We start from the raw sequence: 16945 nt of genomic DNA on the forward strand, positions 1-16945 counted from the left end.
AATAGGAGGAAGACTTTCTTGTTCTAGGCTCAGAGAGTGGGCATCACCATTCAGGTCCAGCTCCAAGGCAGAGTGATGGATGAGCCGACTGGAGCTGCTTAGGGGGTGGGAGCTTGAACTTGACGTGGAGGTCCTCGGCTGTGAATCCTTAGGGGAGAAGAGGTGGCCAGGACGTCTCCCCGGTGGCAGAGGACTAGGGAAGGGTGTCCAGCGTCTTGGGACACCAGGAACAGCAGGCATCTTGATCTGAGTCTGGCTCCCCGTGGGGTAGGTGGCACGGGCCCCACCAGACCAGGCCGCGGGTGGGGTCAGGCTCAATCCCAAATACTCTCCTGTGGAGGGGGCGACTGAGAGAGGCCGCGACAGCTCTCTGTAGCGTTTCTAATGCCTTCTGGACCTATGGCCACTTTTTCTTCTGTGTCTGTCTGGCTCCTGCGTTCTGTTTTGATTTTTGCTGTGTCCTGCCGGGGTCGTCTGTCTCGGGCTCGGAGCCTTCCCCGTCCGTGTGTCCTCCGTGTCCGCCTCCTCCCGCTCTCCCCATCCCGGTCTCTTCCTGTCTCCGTGAGCCCCTGTGCCAGCCTCCGCGTCCCTCCTCGCCCTGCGCCCTGGGAGCGCGGGCCCGCAGAAGGCGGGGAGGACGAGAGGGAGCAGGAGACGGCCGAGGGGCGGGGAGCGGGGGAACGTGGGGATTGGAGCCGGCAGGAGGGAGGAGAGCAGCGCGGGAGGGAGCGAGGGCGGGCGCGGGGCGCGGCGGGAGCGGGAGGGAGCCCGGGCGAGCGCGGCGCCCGCTCCCGCCTCCTCCGCCTCCTCCGCGTCCGCTCCGCGCGGGCCGGGCGGGATGGGCTGGCCCGGGGGCTCCCCCTGCTGCTGCCCCGCCCCGGCGCGCCCCCGCCCCGCCGGGCGCCCCCCGCAGGTGAGTGGCCGCGCGGCGCGGGGCGGGAGGGCGGCGGCCGGTGCGTCACGGCGGCCGGGCGGGGCCGGTCGCCAGGGGGCGCGGGACGGGGCGGGCCGGGGGCTCGGGGACCCGGGGGCCCGGGGAGGCCGCGCCGGAGGTTGGGGCTGGGGCTGGGGCTGGGGCTGGGTGCCGGGGGCCGGGGAGCGGGCGGGCGGGCCGCGGCGCGCCCAGCGGCGGGAAGCCCGGCAGGGGACCAGGGGGCGGGGCGCGGCCCGCGGTCGCACTGCTGTCCCGCCCTCGCGCGTCCTGGGCGCCCCGACCGCCACGGGGCGCACGTTGCCCCCACATGCGGGCCGGGGACCTGGGCGGGAACGGGAGGCTGCGCGCCGGCCTGGCCCGAAAGAGTGTATGCGAGGCTTTTCCTTTTCTAGTTCACTTCTGGGGAGACTGAGGCTGGTTCGATTTTTCAGCCCCACTCCTCAGCCCCCCTTTCTGCTTCTCCCCTCAATTCTACAGATCCCTCCGGGCGCACTCATATATCCCGCCTCTCCTTCCCGGGGCCTCACCCCTCCTCCGCGGCTGGGCTCCCAGCCTCTCATCCAACCACAGCTATTTCCAGGAAGGGGGAGTGTGGGTGGAGGGGTTTCTCCAAACAAACCCAAGGCTTCGAGTGAGAGGGGGCCAGGCTGGGGGAGAGACTAACAGGCTCCGAATGTTCCAGGCAGGAGGAGGGCGAGGGTCCTAGGGGGTCTGGCCATGTCTTCCAGCCCTGCCCCTGTGAGCTCCTTTTCTCTCAACTCTGGCATTCCCCATTTCCATCTCACTTCGGAGGTGCCCCACGGAGTGGGGAGAGACTCAAAGCCATGCTTCCCTGGCCAACCCACACAGGGGTTAGTGAGTCCCCCAGAGGGAACTACCGTGTGAGGGGACCTTACAGCTCCTCTGGGGACAGCAGGTACATAAGGAAGAATGCTGAAGGGGTATCCTGGTCAAGGTACGTGCAACAAGAGCAGAGAAAGGCCACCCCAACCTACCCACCCACCACAATGCTCCTCCTCTCCTGCAGCTTGGCTGCCAACTGGACCGGGCCAGACCCAGTTGCCAACACTGGCCAGGGGCCTGGAATGTCCTGGGACCCAGCCAGGGTTGATGGGATGGGAGTGGGTCGCAGAGCCAGTGCCCCTCTCCAGTTACAAGCTAGGGGCCCAAGCCTGACCAGAGATATCTCCCTGCCCAAGGTACTCTGGGGACAGACTTCCTGACCTGAAAGAATTAGGGCTTCAAAGGCGAAGCTTCAGCCCAGGCCCATGCCAGGCAGGTCCAAAGAAGTGTCCCGAGTGGGCTCTCATAGGGGAGCTCATCTCAGAGATGGCGGGATTAGACCAGTCCCTCGGGCATGAAGGAGGGAGAGGCAAGTCTGAGGACCTGGTGGGAGAAGCCTGAGCTCTGGTACATTCAGTAAATACCATGCAAATGAGGAGAGGCATATTTGCACATTCTTTCAAGTGACAGCTCCAACCAGTCAAAGGGCTGCTGTCCAAGACTTGGGGCTGAGGACCCCCTGGCCCTTAACCCCATATATTTTTGGAAGATTGTAACCCCCCCTCCTCCCCCCACACACACACTTCCAAGGCCCCAGTCCACCTCCTTCCCTTGACTCCTGGGACAGGAAGTTGGCCATACTCCCAGGAGGGAGGCAGGAGGCCCTCAGAGGGAGGTGGAGTATGTGTTGGGAGGGGGGATCCTCCTGTCAGTCCTTAGGCCCTGGGACAGCTGCTGAGGAAGGAGAGCAGAGCTAGGAGAGCCATGAAGGTAATACTCAGCCTGGGGTGTTGGAGGGGTGCGGTGCAGATAGGGCCCAGCCCTAGGACCTGGGTGGAGGGCCTACATAGCAGGACTGGGAAGAGGGGCTAGGGATCTGGGAAGTCTGGCAGGAAGAAGCTAAGGAATTGGGGATGCGAGGGAGTGGGGTGGGGTGCGGGGGAGGGAGGACTGTCAGGAGCAGAGCTGCTGGGGTGCTCTCAGGAGAGAGCCTCCAGCACCTTGGGCTGGAGCAGGAGAATGGAGCACTCCTGTGGGCAGAACACTCTTGTGGCTGGAATTAGGCCTTCCAGTGTGTATGGGAGGGATGGGGGAGGTAGTATGTGTTCTCCTTTTCCTATTTCGCAACCAGTGAAACTGAGGCAGGAAGCTGGCCCTCAGTTTATTTTCCCTGCCCCTCAGGATGCACTCCTGATTCTGGCCTGGCTGGAGTAGTGATTCCTAGCTCCCTCTTCCTCCCCACCAGAGGTCCCCTGAGAGCCTGAGAGCTCAGGCTGGGAGGCTGGCCTGGTCGGGGACACAGTGTTCCCCACTGGCCCTTGAGCCCTGCCCTAAGACCTAAATCCTCACACACAGCCCCCCACCCCACCCCAACCCCGCCCCTTCGGGGGCTGGATCTCGGGATCCTTGCTGATCCCTGGATAGGGTGGATCCCAGGACAGGGGCAGCTCCAGAGCCAGGGGACTGGGGGCAAAAGATCCTGGACTGACACTCCCAGCAGGGTAGATCCTGGGAATCTGATCTCCTGGCCTCCCCCACATCCTCCCCCCCCCCCACTTCCTGGAGCAGCGACCTGCCCCTTTCCCGCCTGCACTCCCCTCCACTTCCAGGGCCGGGCTTCTCCTCACACCAGCCAGACAGCCTACCCTCCACCCAGGGGAAGCAGCTGCCTCCGCCAGGCCGCTTCCAGGAAGCCCCGGGCCGGGCCCCAGCATTGTTCAGGCCCGCAGTCAGCACCCCAGCCAGCCGGACATCATGAAGTCCAGCGGCCCCGTGGAGAGGCTGCTCAGAGCCCTGGGGAGGAGGGACAGCAGCCGGGCCAGCAACAGGGTAGGAGTGCCCGCTGGCTGGGCAGAGGAGGGGCAGGGGAGGAGGTATGGGCAGTGGGGGAGGGGACCAGGACTCAGGCCAGACCCCCCACCACCACCACCAACCTGCATGCCCTCACCACACTGCCTCTTTGGAGCCGACCAGGCTGTGGTGTGAGCAGCAGAAGTCTGGATTAGGGCAGAATCTGGTGTCTGCTTTGGCTCCTTCAGCTTCCCTGCCCTAACTGATGGCGACCCGGGGGACCTCACCCCTATACCTGCACTCGGGTATACAGACTTCATGGTAGCACTTTTCCAGGTCCCACCCAGAGCCCCAGAGCAAGGCTAAGAGATCAGGCCCCTTCCCTGAGCTAAGAAGTTTGGGGGAAATGGAGGGGAAGTGGCAAACAGAGGGTGGTGGCAGCCAGGTCTCGGAAGTGCTTTAGACACTGGGGCTTTGCTTTCCCCTGATATCGTCTGTGCGCGCTGTTAGTGCCAGAATGCACCCAGCTTTCCTAATGGGTCTGACTAGGTTGGTCCAGACAGTTCAGTTGGGGTTTAATCCAGCTGCTTTGGAACAGCCAAGAGACCAAAAGTGCTGCCTGGGTCCGCAGGATGGGGAACCTGGAGGCCTGTCATTCCATTTCCCCCTATTTTCTCAGCCTTACCTCCAAAAGCAGCAGCTCAGGGCAACATGAGACTATTATGGGGGTGGGGGGGGGGACTTGAACTCCTTATGGAGGAGAAACATGGGTAAAAGGGAGAAGACACGTACAGTCCCCAGACAGAGGGTGAGTGAGGTGAACCACAGTGGGAGAGATGGGACTTCAGGGCCATGAGAGGGCATCCCTGCCTCACTGCAGTCCAGGTAGGGAGGGGGTCTAACAGGGCATCTAGTCCATCCCTTCTTATATTCCATGCTGGAATCCCACTTGAACCTCCACAAATGACGGGGTGCTCCCTACATCCAAAAGTAGCAAGGCAGCTAAATGTCTCCCTCAGTGTGGCGCCTCTGTCTGCCTGTCCCTCCAGCATCACCACCCCCTCCTTACACAATTGCTGCCTGCCGCCTCAATGCACACTGAGTAAACATGTTGTTCTGACAGTAGGGGGAGGAGGGCATGTCAGCTGTCTGGAGCGTGGGGACAGCGGGAGCCAGGGGAGTAGGACTGGCTGAGGCCACTCCTGCCAGGTCAGTCTGGGTGTCACGTGACTGACATCCTACATTCGTGTCGGACTCCCCTCCTGCTCACTCTCCACGGGGACCATCATCTGGGGAGGGTATATGGGAGGAGAAACAGGGAACCTTTGTACAGCAAAGTTAGCACCGCCAACCGGGAGAAAAGCTCCAGCACTCCGGGAGGCAGTGACCACAAGGGTCTCACACACCAGGGCCACATGAGGGGCCTGAGTGATCAGGAGGTGACCCGGCTGGGGTGATGCAAGGGGCTAGATCCCACACATCATCAAAGACAGGCCCCACAGTGGCCTGGAAACAGGTGTGGCCAAGTGCGTCTTAGGAGTGTGGGAGCTTTATCAGGACGGAGAGCAAGAAACCAGTGCCATGCTAAGACCCTGGTTCAGTCTCAGAGGTGGGGCCACTGAGAACTGATCTGATACCTCTGCCCATGTGTCCCTCCACCCCCAGCCCAGGAAAGCTGAGCCACACAGCTTCCGAGAGAAGGTCTTCCGGAAGAAGCCACCAGTCTGTGCAGTGTGTAAGGTGACCATCGATGGGACTGGCGTCTCCTGCAGAGGTGAGGTGCCCCGTCCTGTGACTGAGACCCTCCACCCAGCACCACTTCGGGCACAATCGCAGCAGGCAAACTCACGGAAATCATAATGAGCCTGCTGCCCCTGGACCGGGCAACACAGGAGCCAGGAGGCAGTTGCCTCCCCTCCAAACAGGACTTGCTCCCCATGACAGACAACCAACTACCCCAGAACCCAGGAGACCCACTGCTCCCCACCACTTCCCCACTGTGACCTGTTACGTGGACTTCCCTCCCTCCCTCCCTGGCCTGGGTAGTACTACCCACTGCCGTATGCCTCCCTTGAACTGCCCCTGCCCCCTACCCCCACTCCATCTCAACACATTTGTGGAAGTCCCAAGATGTGGTCCCAGGGCCTGGGGAGATGGGGGGAGGGGTGCCCCCAAAAGGCCCTTGCTAACCTCTCTCTTCTCTGTACCATCCCTCTCTAGTTTGCAAGGTGGCAACACATAGAAAATGTGAAGCAAAGGTGGGTGCTTGACTGGGAAAGGGGGACTGGAATCCCTCGCTCTGAAACAGGCTTCTCTGGCCACACTGGCATCAACCCTCCACCCAGCTCATCACTGGGGAACCTCTGCTGGGGTGGGAGAGGGTGTTGTACTGGGCCCTTTAAGAACCACCCTACTCCACCCCCTGGAGGGCTGGCCCAGGCCGGTGGACAGGAGACAGCGTTTGTCTTGGTGCTGTGCCCAGGCTGCAGCTGGCGAGAGGATGGGGGTGGGGAAGAGGAGGAGAATGAGGAGGAGGAAGGGTGGGGTGGGTGGGTGGGTGAGCAGGATTTCAAAGACTTGAGCAGCCGGATGGGCTGTGCCTTCCCTCTGGGGAAGGGTCCTCAGGATGCCTGGGTGGGTCTCGTCCTGGGCCCTGGAAAAGGCTGGGCAGAAGGTACAAGATAGCACCACTGTCCACTGGGGACCTGAGACAGCCCCATCTCTGCAGAAGTTCCCTGGTCCTCGTCCTGCAGCGCGGGGGGTCCCAGGGCTTGGAGTTGGTCTGGGGGAGCTGTGTGCCCAGGGGCGGGGTCTCCCGGTGAAAGAGGCCAGTGTCCGCTCCTGGCCATGGCCTGCCTCCACGGCTCTATATATAACCCTTGCCCGCAGCTGGATGAATGGGGGTCTGTGTGGAAAGGGGGCTGGGAGCCAAGAGCAACAAATGGGGGGCCCAGGGGTGGGAGACCAAGAGGCCAGAGGGGAGGCTCTCTTAAACAGAGGAACCTCAGCTGGAGTGTGCGCCCATCTGTGGAAAGCCCCTCCACCTTGCTGAGGCCGAGGGTAGCCCCATCCTCGAGTCCACCGCACCAGGAGCTCAGTGCCTCACTCGGTCCCCTTCCAGGTGACTTCGTCCTGTCAGGCCCTGCCCCCTGCGGAGCTGGTGAGTGCGCTCTGAGATGAAGTGAGGGAGGCAAGGAACCTGGCTGAGGTGTCCCAAGGTCTGGTGGCCACAGACCGGGGGCCCCCAGGGGGTTAACTCGAATGGACTACTGTGGGTGGAGAGGGAAATAATGAGACCTCTGCTCTTCTTGCCTCTGGGCCTGCTGGGGGTTAGGACTCCTGTCCCCTCGCCCAGTAGAGCCTCCACAGGGACGCGGGCGGGCCCTCTCCGCCAGCCCCAGGCTGGTCCCTGCCCCCGCCCTAACCCCTCCCTTCGCTTTCTCCATCTCCCTCCAGCGGAGAAACACGGCCCCTGTGAGGCGCATAGAGCACCTGGTGAGTGATGCTGGAGGAGGGGACGGAAGCAGGTAGCTCTGGGAGTACGGACCTAGGTTTCGTCTGGGGACTCTGGAGCGGGGAGCCTAGACCGGGGAAGGGGGGGACACCCGAACTTGTGCACCGTCTCCTCTCATCCCCCAGGGATCCACCAAGTCTCTGAACCACTCAAAGCAGCGCAGCACTCTGCCCAGGTATGTGAGGGTGCCGGGGTGGTCCCCCATCTCCGCCCTGCGCAGCGTCCCCCAGAGAAGCTCTCCGGGGCAGCCCCCGCCCGCAAGCGGCCCCACCGACCCTGGGAACCCCCGAGGCCTTGCCCTCCGCTCCCATCGGGAGCCCCACCCCCGAGCCTGACGCAGCCTTCGCCCCCTCCTAGGAGCTTCAGCCTGGACCCGCTTATGGAGCGCCGCTGGGACTTGGACCTCACTTACGTGACGGAGCGGATCCTGGCCGCCGCCTTCCCCGCGCGGCCCGACGAACAGCGACACCGGGGCCACTTGCGCGAGCTGGCTCACGTGCTGCAATCCAAGCACCGCGACAAGTACCTGGTGAGGGGCGGGGCCTTCCACAGTCGGCCAATGATAGGGCTGGGAGATCCAGAAGGGCGGAGCTGCACCGGACGCCAATCTCGCAGAGGCGCGGCCCCAGGGGGCGGGGCATGGGGGCGGGGCCGTGGGAGCCGATCGGGAACGCCCCCTCTGGGCTGTCAAGGCTAAGCCGGGCTCTAGGGACCGCGATCTCCTCGTTTGGAAGAAAGACTTTGCTTTAGGGTTACGGCAGGGGACTGTGCCTCGCTCCTTGAGGTCACCTCTGTCTAAAGCTCCCCTTTACTTTCAGCTCTTCAACCTTTCAGAGAAAAGACATGACCTGACCCGCCTAAACCCCAAGGTAGGAGAGGGGATTAAAGCCATTCAACTGAGCGAGCCCCACCCTTGAAGCCCCCAGTCTCCTCCTCACTAATAGTAGCGACTAGCATCTACTTCGCTCTTAAGCACTTTCCCAGGTGACTTATTACTTGAGACACTCCAAAGCATGGTGCAGCAGGCATCAGCCCATTGTACCTGCAAGAAAAGTGTCGAGGCTGTCTTGGACAACCAACAGTACCTTGACCTTGGCTTCAAGCGACCCCTACCCCTGGTCCCTTTTCCATCCCCACCCATCTCTCTTTGCCTGTGGCCCCCATCATCAGTTGTACCCCCACACATCCCAGGTCCAGGACTTCGGTTGGCCTGAGCTACATGCACCCCCACTGGACAAGCTGTGTTCCATCTGCAAAGCCATGGAGACGTGGCTCAGTGCTGACCCACAGCATGTGGTCGTACTGTACTGCAAGGTGGGCTGGGACCTCAGGTTCAAAGGGCTGGGGGGCTCTCAGCCTGGGGCCCCAGCTTGCCCTACATTCCTCCCTCTCTGTCCTCAGGGGAGCAAGGGCAAGCTCGGGGTCATCGTCTCTGCCTACATGCACTACAGCAAGATCTCTGCAGGGTGAGGCTCCCTGGCCCCTTACTGGTCCCTTCCCCAGTGACCCTTCCTCCAGTGGGCCTTGATGAGCCTGTCTCCCTTGAAGCCCACCTCTGTGTGTTCAGAGAGCCATTTACTATCAACTTGGCCTTTCCACCTCCTTTTTCTCACTTGTACTTCACCAGGGTTCCCAGTGGAGGGTTGGCATCAGATTCCTGGGGCCGATGGAACAAAGTGGCACAAACTAAGTGACTTAAAACCACAGAAATTAGTTGCCTCAGTTCTGGAGTCTAAGAGTCTAAAATGAGGTGTCAACAGGGCTGCACTCCCACTGAGACTCTGGGTAGAACCCTTCCTTGCCTCTTTCTAGCTTCTGGTGGTGACCAGCCATCCCTGGTGTTCCTTGGCTTGCTGCTGTGTCACTCCAGCTCTGCCTGGGTCATCACACGGCTTTCTTCCTGTGTGTGTGTCTGTCTGTCTCTTCTCTTCTTCTAAGGGCACCATAGTGGATTAAGGGCTCATCCCTACTCCAGTATAACATCTTAACTAATTCCATCTGCAACGACCCTATTTCCAAATAAGGTCACATTCTGAGGTACATATGTTTTGGGGAGTCAAAATTCAACCCATAACATGGTTTTATTGCCCCATTTTATAGAGGAGGAAACTAAAAACTCAGGGAACACTTGCCTGAGGTCCAACAACTAGTCAAGTGACTATCTGTGGGGTTTCTTGCCCTCTTCGCCATGACTCTGGCCTTCCTCTAGACTCAGGGGATCACCCGTCTCCTCCCTCCCCTGGGGCTTAGGGTTGGGAGGCCTGGATGGATACCTGCCCCTGATCCCCCACACTGCCCCTGTGGTCCCCAGGGCAGACCAGGCACTGGCCACACTCACCATGAGGAAGTTCTGCGAGGACAAGGTGGCGGCGGAGCTACAGCCCTCCCAGCGCCGGTGAGCAGCCTGGGTGGGGATGGGCCGCAGGAGTTTGTGGCCCCAGGGCCCAGATCCTCTCGTTCGTACAGCATACCCTAAGGGAGCACCTTCTGTGTGCCGGGCACTATAGCAAGTGCTGAGAATTCAGAACGAACGAGGTCCCTGCTCTCACAGAGCCTGTGATAAAGAGAGGCTTGCAGGACAGTCAGAGCCCATCTCTGTCACGGGAAGCAGAGATCTGGGGGAAAAGGGCATTCTAGGCAAAGGGGCCAGCAACTACAAGCCTTGGAGACAGCAAGAGGGATTGAGGTTAGACGCAAGGAAGAACTTTCTGGTGAGCCGGAAGATGGGAAGGCAGTGCTAAGAAGGGCAGGCCTTCTAAGGGTGAGGGGTGTGTGCGTAATAGAAATGATACAAAGGGATCCCCCCCGAGGGAGGGGCTTATGTTCTCACTGACACGTTCCCTATCAGATACATCAGCTACTTCAGCGGCCTCCTGTCTGGCTCCATCAGGATGAACAGCAGCCCTCTCTTCCTGCACTACGTGCTCGTGCCTGTGCTGCCAGCCTTTGAACCTGGCACTGGTGAGTCTGCCTAGGATGTGCTCGACAGGGAGGACCGTCCCCCATCCCCTCCCCTCAGCAGTCCCCACATGCCTTCTCCTTTCTGCGCCTCCAGGCTTCCAGCCGTTCCTCAAGATCTACCAGTCCATGCAGCTGGTCTACACCTCTGGAATCTAGTGAGTGCCCTGTTCCCAGGCCCCTGCTCCTGGCTTCCTGTTCCTCCAGCCTCCCCAAGCCCCCACCCCTCACCACCCCCAGCTCCTGCCACTGCATCCAGAAACGTATGCCCTCATGGAGTCCATTTTACAGACGGAAAGGCTGATGCTCAGCTAAAGGTCAAGCTCTATCACTCAGGGCTCAGACTCCAGTCTCCCAGCTTCCTCCTGGCCCTCATACTCCCCACCCCTGGCCCAGCCCAAGTGCCCCAGATTTCAGCCTCTGCCTTGTCCTCTTTTCCTCAGCCACATCACAGGCCCTGGGCCTCAGCAGCTTTGCATCAGCCTGGAGCCAGCCCTCCTCCTCAAAGGCGATGTTATGGTGAGGGGGGCCATGGGGAGGGCGTTACAAGGGGTGATGTTGTATCCCGCCAGGTGCATAGTCTATGGCGAATCATCCGTTCAAGGCAGACTGCAGGGCAGAAAGTTAGTCAGGGGTCGGAGGGTGGTTATCACCTTGAGTTGAGATGAGGCAGAGCTGTGACCACACAGTCCCCAGGGTGGAAGCACAGAAGAGACATAAGTGGCCAGGAGGGCCTGACCCCCAGTCTCCCTTCCTGCATCCAGGTGACCTGCTATCACAAGGGTGGCCGGGGGACAGACCGGACCCTGGTGTTCCGAGCCCAGTTCCACACGTGCACCATCCACGGCCCACGACTCACTTTCCCCAAGGACCAGCTAGACGAGGCCTGGGCTGGTGAGTTGGAGACAGATGTGGGGCTGTAGCCCAGGTGAAGGCAGGCAGGGGGCCTAGCTCCTCACCGTCCATTCCCCGCAGATGAGAGGTTCCCCTTCCAAGCCTCAGTGGAGTTTGTCTTCTCCTCCAGCCCTGAAAAGATCAAAGGTAAGAGCCAAACCTTGGGGCGGGGCTAAAGATCGGGTCCGTGCTCCCCAACACCTGGGTGGACCTCCCATAGGCAACACTCCACGGAATGAGCCTTCGGTCTCTGTTGACTACAACACCGCGGAGCCCGCTGTGCGCTGGGATTCCTACGAGAACTTCAACCAGCACCACGAGGACAGTGTGGACGGTGCGTGGGGCAGGCCCAGGGGTGGTGGAAGGTGTAAGTTTGGCGGCACACTTCTTCTTCCCTGGCAGATTCCCCCTCCCAAGAGACACCCTGGAGCACTAGTCTCCTGCACGGTCCCCTCTCATTCACTTGCTCTCTCGCTCTCTGTCTCTCCTTCTCCCCACTTGCCCTCCCTCCCCGGTCCTCTCCCCACTCAGGCTCCCCAACCCACACCCGAGGACCCCTGGATGGCAGTCCTTACGCCCAGGTGCAGCGGGCTCCCCGCCAGACCCCGCCAGCGCCCTCTCCGGAGCCACCTCCACCCCCCATGCTCTCTGTCAGCAGTGACTCTGGCCATTCGTCCACGCTGACCACGGAGCCCGCAGCCGAGTCACCTGGCCGGCCGCCCCCAACAGCTGCTGAGCGGCAGGAGCTGGACCGCCTCCTGGGTGGCTGCGGCGTGGCCAGTGGGGGCCGGGGAGCTGGGCGAGAGACAGCCATCCTAGACGACGAAGAGCAGCCCCCCACGGGTGCAGGCCCGCCCCTTGGGATGTATTCAGGCCACAGGCCTGGCCTCAACCGCCACTGCTCCTGCCGCCAAGGCTACCGGGAGCCCTGTGGGGTCCCCAATGGGGGCTACTACCGGCCGGAGGGCACCCTGGACAGGCGGCGGCTGGCCTACGGGGGCTACGAGGGGCACCCTCAGGGCTACACCGAGGCCTCCGTGGAGAAGAGGCGCCTCTGCCGATCACTGTCCGAGGGGCCATATCCCTACCCTCCCGAGCTGGGGAAACCAGCCACCGGGGACTTCGGCTACCGGGCCCCGGGCTATCGGGAGGTGGTGATCCTGGAGGACACTGGGCTGCCTGCACTGTGTTCGTGCCCTGCCTGTGAGGAGAAGCTGGCACTGCCCACTGCAGCCCTATACGGGCTGCGGCTGGAGAGGGAGGCCGGAGAGGGGTGGGCAGGCGAGGCCGGCAAGCCTCTCTTGCACCCGGTGCGGACGGGGCACCCGCTGCCCCTGCTGGTGCCTGCCTGTGGCCATCACCATGCCCCGATGCCCGACTACAGCTGCCTGAAACCCCCCAAGGCGGCTGAGGACGGGCATGAGGGCTGCTCCTATGCCATGTGCCCTGAGAACAGGTATGGGCACCCAGGGTACCCTGCCCTGGTGACCTACAGCTATGGAGGAGCGGTTCCCAGTTACTGCCCAGCATACGGCCGGGTGCCCCACAGCTGTGGTTCTCCAGCTGAGGGCAGAGGGTACCCCAGTTCTGGTGCCCACTCCCCACGGGCTGGCTCCATATCCCCAGGCAGCCCGCCCTACCCACAGTCCAGGAAGCTGAGTTACGAGATTCCTGCGGAGGAGGGAGGGGACAGGTACCCCATGCCTGGGCACCTGGCCCCAGCAGGCCCCTTGGCATCTGCAGGTGAGGGTGCTGGGGTGGGGAGTGCCAAGGGAAGAGGAGGGTTCTGGAAGATGGTGGGGAAGGTACAGGGTGAGAGAGAGCTAAGCCGGACAGAAGGGACTTCTGACTCACAGCCCCTTTTCTCACCTTTCCCCCAGAGTCCCCTGAGCCAGGGTCTTGGAGGGAGGGCCCGAGCGGGCACAGCACCCTACCTCGGTCTCCCCGTGACGCTCCGTGCAGTGCCTCTTCTGAGCTGTCTGCGCCTTCCACACCCCTGCACACCAGCAGCCCAGTCCAGGGCAAGGAAAGGTACGAGCAGAGGCTGGGGCTGTCCAGGCTCCAAGGCAGCTGGCAAACTGGGGCTGGGGGCAGCTCCCACAGGGGCTCTGGAGCCCTAGTTACCTACTGACCACCCGCCTACCCTCCCAAACTGCAGCACCCGACGGCAGGACACCACGTCGTCCCCCACCTTGGTGCCCACTCAGAGACTAAGTCCTGGCGAGGCCTTGCCATCTGTTCCCCAGGGAGGCGCTGAAAAGGCTCCCGAGCTGCCAGGAAGAAGCGGGCTAGAGCTTCCGGCCCCTAGCCCCTTCTCCCCAACCTCCCCGCCCAGCTCACCCAGTGACTGGCCTCAGGAGAAGAGCCCTGGGAGCCGCTCCGATGGTGCCAGTCCGAGGGGCCCCGTGCCCACCACGCTGCCTGGCCTCCGCCATGCCCCCTGGCAGGGACTTCGAGATCCCCCAGATAGTCCGGATGGGTCCCCCCTCACTCCTGTGCCTACCCAGATGCCCTGGCTCGTGGCCAGTTCAGAGCCATCTCAGAGCTCACCCACACCTGCCTTCCCCCTGGCTGCCTCCTATGACATCAATGGCCCCACCCAGCCCCCACTTCCCGAGAAGCGCCACTTGCTGGGACCTGGGCAACAGCCAGGACCCTGGAGCTCAGAGCAGGCATCACCACCAGCCAGAGGCACCAGTCACCATGTCACCTTTGCACCTCTGCTCTCGGATAATGTCCCCCAGCCCCCAGGTATGGAGGCCTTGAGGAGGGTGGGAACCCCTTGTGAGAACCTCCTGCCTCCCAAGGAGAGGCATGGCATGGGCACTGGGAAGCACTGGGGGCCAAGCTTGGTCCCTCCCTGTCCTAGAGCCTCCTATGCAAGAGAGCCAGAGCAACGTCAAGTTCGTCCAGGATACATCCAAGTTCTGGTACAAGCCACACCTGTCCCGTGACCAAGGTGAGAAGCCAGCTTGCCCCTCCCCTCCCACCCGCCTCCCCCGGCTGCATCTTGGCTTAAGAACCCATCCTTCCAGTTGACACCCTTGGTGCCTCCTCCCTTTCTCATCAGGTTTACCTGGGCTGTCTCTCTCACTAGCAGGTGGTTCTGGGCTTTGGGCCCAAGGAGGTTGATTCAACACTGTCAGTGCCCTTTTAACTTGAAAGTTCCATCCCAGGTGCCCCAAAACACCACAGCCATCAGGGCAAGAGGTCTAGGGAGCTTGGGTAGCAGAGGTAGACAGGGGCTCCGTGGGGCTCAATCACCACTGTGAAAATTTCTCCCACATCCTCCCAGCCATTGCTCTACTGAAAGACAAGGATCCTGGGGCCTTCCTGATCAGAGACAGTCATTCATTCCAAGGAGCCTATGGATTGGCACTCAAAGTGGCCACACCACCACCCAGCGCCCAGCCCTGGAAAGGTACAGAATGCCCAAACCTGAGGGAGAAGGGGAGTGATGTGGAGGGAGGTACCAGAGGCAAGACAAGGTGGGGTGGGCCATGACCCTTCTCGGTGGGGAGAGGCAGAACGGGACCTCTCTCCAGTTCTGGAAAGAATCCCAGCAGGGGAGAAAGCTGAGACCCAAAATCTGCTAAAGCCTTCCTTCCTCTCCCCTCCCCTCAGGGGACCCCTTGGAACAGCTGGTCCGCCATTTTCTCATTGAAACTGGGCCCAAAGGGGTGAAGATCAAGGGCTGTCCCAGTGAGCCCTACTTTGGTGAGCAGCATGGACCAAGAAGGTTCCAGTGGGTCGGTTTTGGGAGGACCAAAGGGTCTCAGGAGGGTGAAGGGAGAGCTGGGGATCTTTGGGGACACCGCAGGACTCCTCTCACCTCTCCCTGCAGGCAGCCTGTCCGCCCTGGTGTCCCAGCACTCCATCTCCCCGCTGTCCCTGCCCTGTTGCCTGCGCATTCCCAGCAAAGGTGGGTGTCTCCTGGTCAGTCCTCCCACTTCCCCTCACCTGCTGCAGCCCAAGGCAGTACCCTTCAGGCCCTGGCTCCCAGCCTGCCTTCCGGTGGGACCAGCAAAGAGTTCTCCAGTCCCTGGGGAATGTGGCTCCCTGTTGACCTTCCCTGTTGGCCCTCATTTCCCTCAGATCCTCTAGAGGAGACCCCAGAGGCCCCAGTGCCCGCCAACATGAGCACAGCCGCAGACCTCCTCCGTCAGGGCGCCGGTAGGGATCTCCCCTCCCTTCTTCCCTCTCCCTGGGCACCTAGTGGGGCACTACAGATGCAGGCAGGAGGTGCTGAAAGGCCTGGAGGTGGGCGGGTCCTTCTATTTGTAGTGAGGGTAGAAGGGGGTCTTCAGACTAAGACCCCAAAGTCATGAACTTGAAAATCTTGGTGGGGGTTGGGGATGGCCTTGTTAGAATGCAGATTCCTGGGCCTCTGTCCAGCATTCCTGACTGTAGATCTGGGGAATTGTAGAATCTGCCTTTTTAACAGGTGACCTGTGATTCTAACAACTTTTGAGCAGCGCTGATGGGGGAAAGGGCGAGAGCCAGGGGTGTGGAGGGATAGGGGAAGACAGATCTGGGTGCTGGTGAAGCCAGTGCTTCCCTCCAGCCCTCTCCTGTCTCCTAGCCTGCAGTGTGCTCTACCTGACCTCAGTGGAGACGGAGTCACTGACGGGCCCCCAGGCAGTGGCCCGGGCCAGCTCAGCAGCTCTGAGCTGCAGCCCCCGGGCCACCCCAGCAATCGTCCACTTCAAGGTCTCGGCCCAGGGCATTACACTGACAGACAACCAAAGGAAGTGAGTATGTGCGCCGAACCCCCAGGGATCCCGGAGACCCCCGTTTCTGGCTGTTGTTGACTTTCCCCATGATCCTCCTTGAAGGCTCTTCTTTCGCCGCCATTACCCCGTGAACAGCATCACCTTCTCCAGCACAGATCCTCAGGACCGGAGGTGAGCACAGCCCCATACTCCCGTCAGGCCCCCCAGACCGGGCAGCCCCCAGCCCCAGCCCTCCTTCGGTAGCTACACCCCGGGTGCATTTCTTCATGGTTCTTCTCTTTCTTCAGATGGGCCAACCCTGACGGGACCACCTCCAAGTAAGCCTCCACAAGTACCACCCCTTCCCTCCCTGGGACTGAGGCGCACCCTTCCTCCCCAACCCTGGCTTTGCTGTCTTTTGTGGAAGGGATGCTGAGCCCCCTCCCCACCCTGCTTTGTATCCCTAGGATCTTTGGTTTCGTGGCCAAGAAGCCGGGAAGCCCCTGGGAGAATGTGTGTCACCTCTTTGCAGAGCTTGACCCAGATCAGCCTGCAGGTGCCATTGTCACCTTCATCACCAAAGTCCTACTGGGCCAGAGAAAGTGAAGGCAGGCCACAAGCTCAGAGCCCACCTCAACACTGCACGCCTCTCAGCACCCCACAGTCCTCACTTCCCCTGGCCCGGGCGCAGGAGACCCAGGAGCCAGCCACCACCCCCATAGGAAGGGGTAATGGGCCTCAGCCTGGGACACTGCTCTCCTTCCCTGCCCCAGCCTGCTAAGCCAACTGGATAGGCCTGTGAGATGACTTTGCATGTGAGCAGATGGCAGAGATGGGCGTGTGAAGGGTGAGGAGGCAGCAGTTGGAACCCTGGAGGGGATCTCTGGACAGCCCCGCCTGCAGGAGAACATCAGCCTGGAGGGTGAACCGGGCCTGCCAGCTCTGCCCAGTGGCAGGTCCCAGCCTGGCAGGGAGAGGCGTAAGAGGTGAGGAGAGCAAGGCACTCCCTCCTCTGCCTCCCCCCACCGAGCAGAGAGATCAGAGTGGGATCACATGAATAGGGGGAAAAAAAGAGTCTATTTTTGTCTAATAAAGAATTTCTATAACATTATTTTGGAGTTGGAGTTGAACCTCGTTCAT

General features: G+C 61.4%; 1 protein-coding gene across 4 annotated transcripts; it reads left to right on the forward strand.

The window, feature by feature from the left end:
- Nucleotides 1-757: 757 nt before the first annotated feature.
- TNS2 (tensin 2) lies at nucleotides 758-16916 on the forward strand. 4 transcript variants are annotated; one of them, XM_032348330.1, is made up of 29 exons: nucleotides 758-913; nucleotides 5393-5501; nucleotides 5948-5985; nucleotides 6849-6887; nucleotides 7184-7222; nucleotides 7367-7416; nucleotides 7599-7770; nucleotides 8060-8110; nucleotides 8433-8555; nucleotides 8643-8707; nucleotides 9553-9636; nucleotides 10090-10202; nucleotides 10297-10357; nucleotides 10643-10718; nucleotides 10964-11093; nucleotides 11175-11240; nucleotides 11314-11427; nucleotides 11625-12836; nucleotides 12974-13124; nucleotides 13252-13844; nucleotides 13963-14052; nucleotides 14389-14514; nucleotides 14718-14810; nucleotides 14938-15015; nucleotides 15189-15266; nucleotides 15676-15844; nucleotides 15929-15997; nucleotides 16114-16143; nucleotides 16273-16916. In XM_032348330.1, exons 1-29 carry the CDS (start codon nucleotides 839-841, stop codon nucleotides 16409-16411), a joined length of 4233 nt encoding a protein of 1410 aa, XP_032204221.1. In that variant the 5' UTR covers nucleotides 758-838; the 3' UTR covers nucleotides 16412-16916. The 4 variants fall into 4 exon arrangements, with proteins under 4 accessions (XP_032204221.1, XP_032204222.1, XP_032204220.1 ...); XM_032348331.1 differs by lacking the exon at nucleotides 758-913 and adding an exon at nucleotides 2569-2707; XM_032348329.1 differs by lacking the exon at nucleotides 758-913 and adding an exon at nucleotides 3547-3766.
- The last annotated feature ends 29 nt before the right edge of the window (nucleotides 16917-16945 follow it).

This window comes from Mustela erminea, chromosome 6, assembly GCF_009829155.1.
Source record: "Mustela erminea isolate mMusErm1 chromosome 6, mMusErm1.Pri, whole genome shotgun sequence".
Taxonomy (NCBI): Eukaryota; Metazoa; Chordata; class Mammalia; order Carnivora; family Mustelidae; genus Mustela; species Mustela erminea.

Coding starts and splice junctions, on each gene's coding strand:
- TNS2 (XM_032348330.1), top strand. CDS start 839: ATGGGCTGGCCCGGGGGCTCCCCCTGCTGCTGCCCCGCCCCGGCGCGC. Junction 9,637..10,089: donor CTACAGCCCTCCCAGCGCCG/GTGAGCAGCCTG, acceptor GTTCCCTATCAG/ATACATCAGCTACTTCAGCG. Junction 15,267..15,675: donor CCTCCTCCGTCAGGGCGCCG/GTAGGGATCTCC, acceptor CCTGTCTCCTAG/CCTGCAGTGTGCTCTACCTG.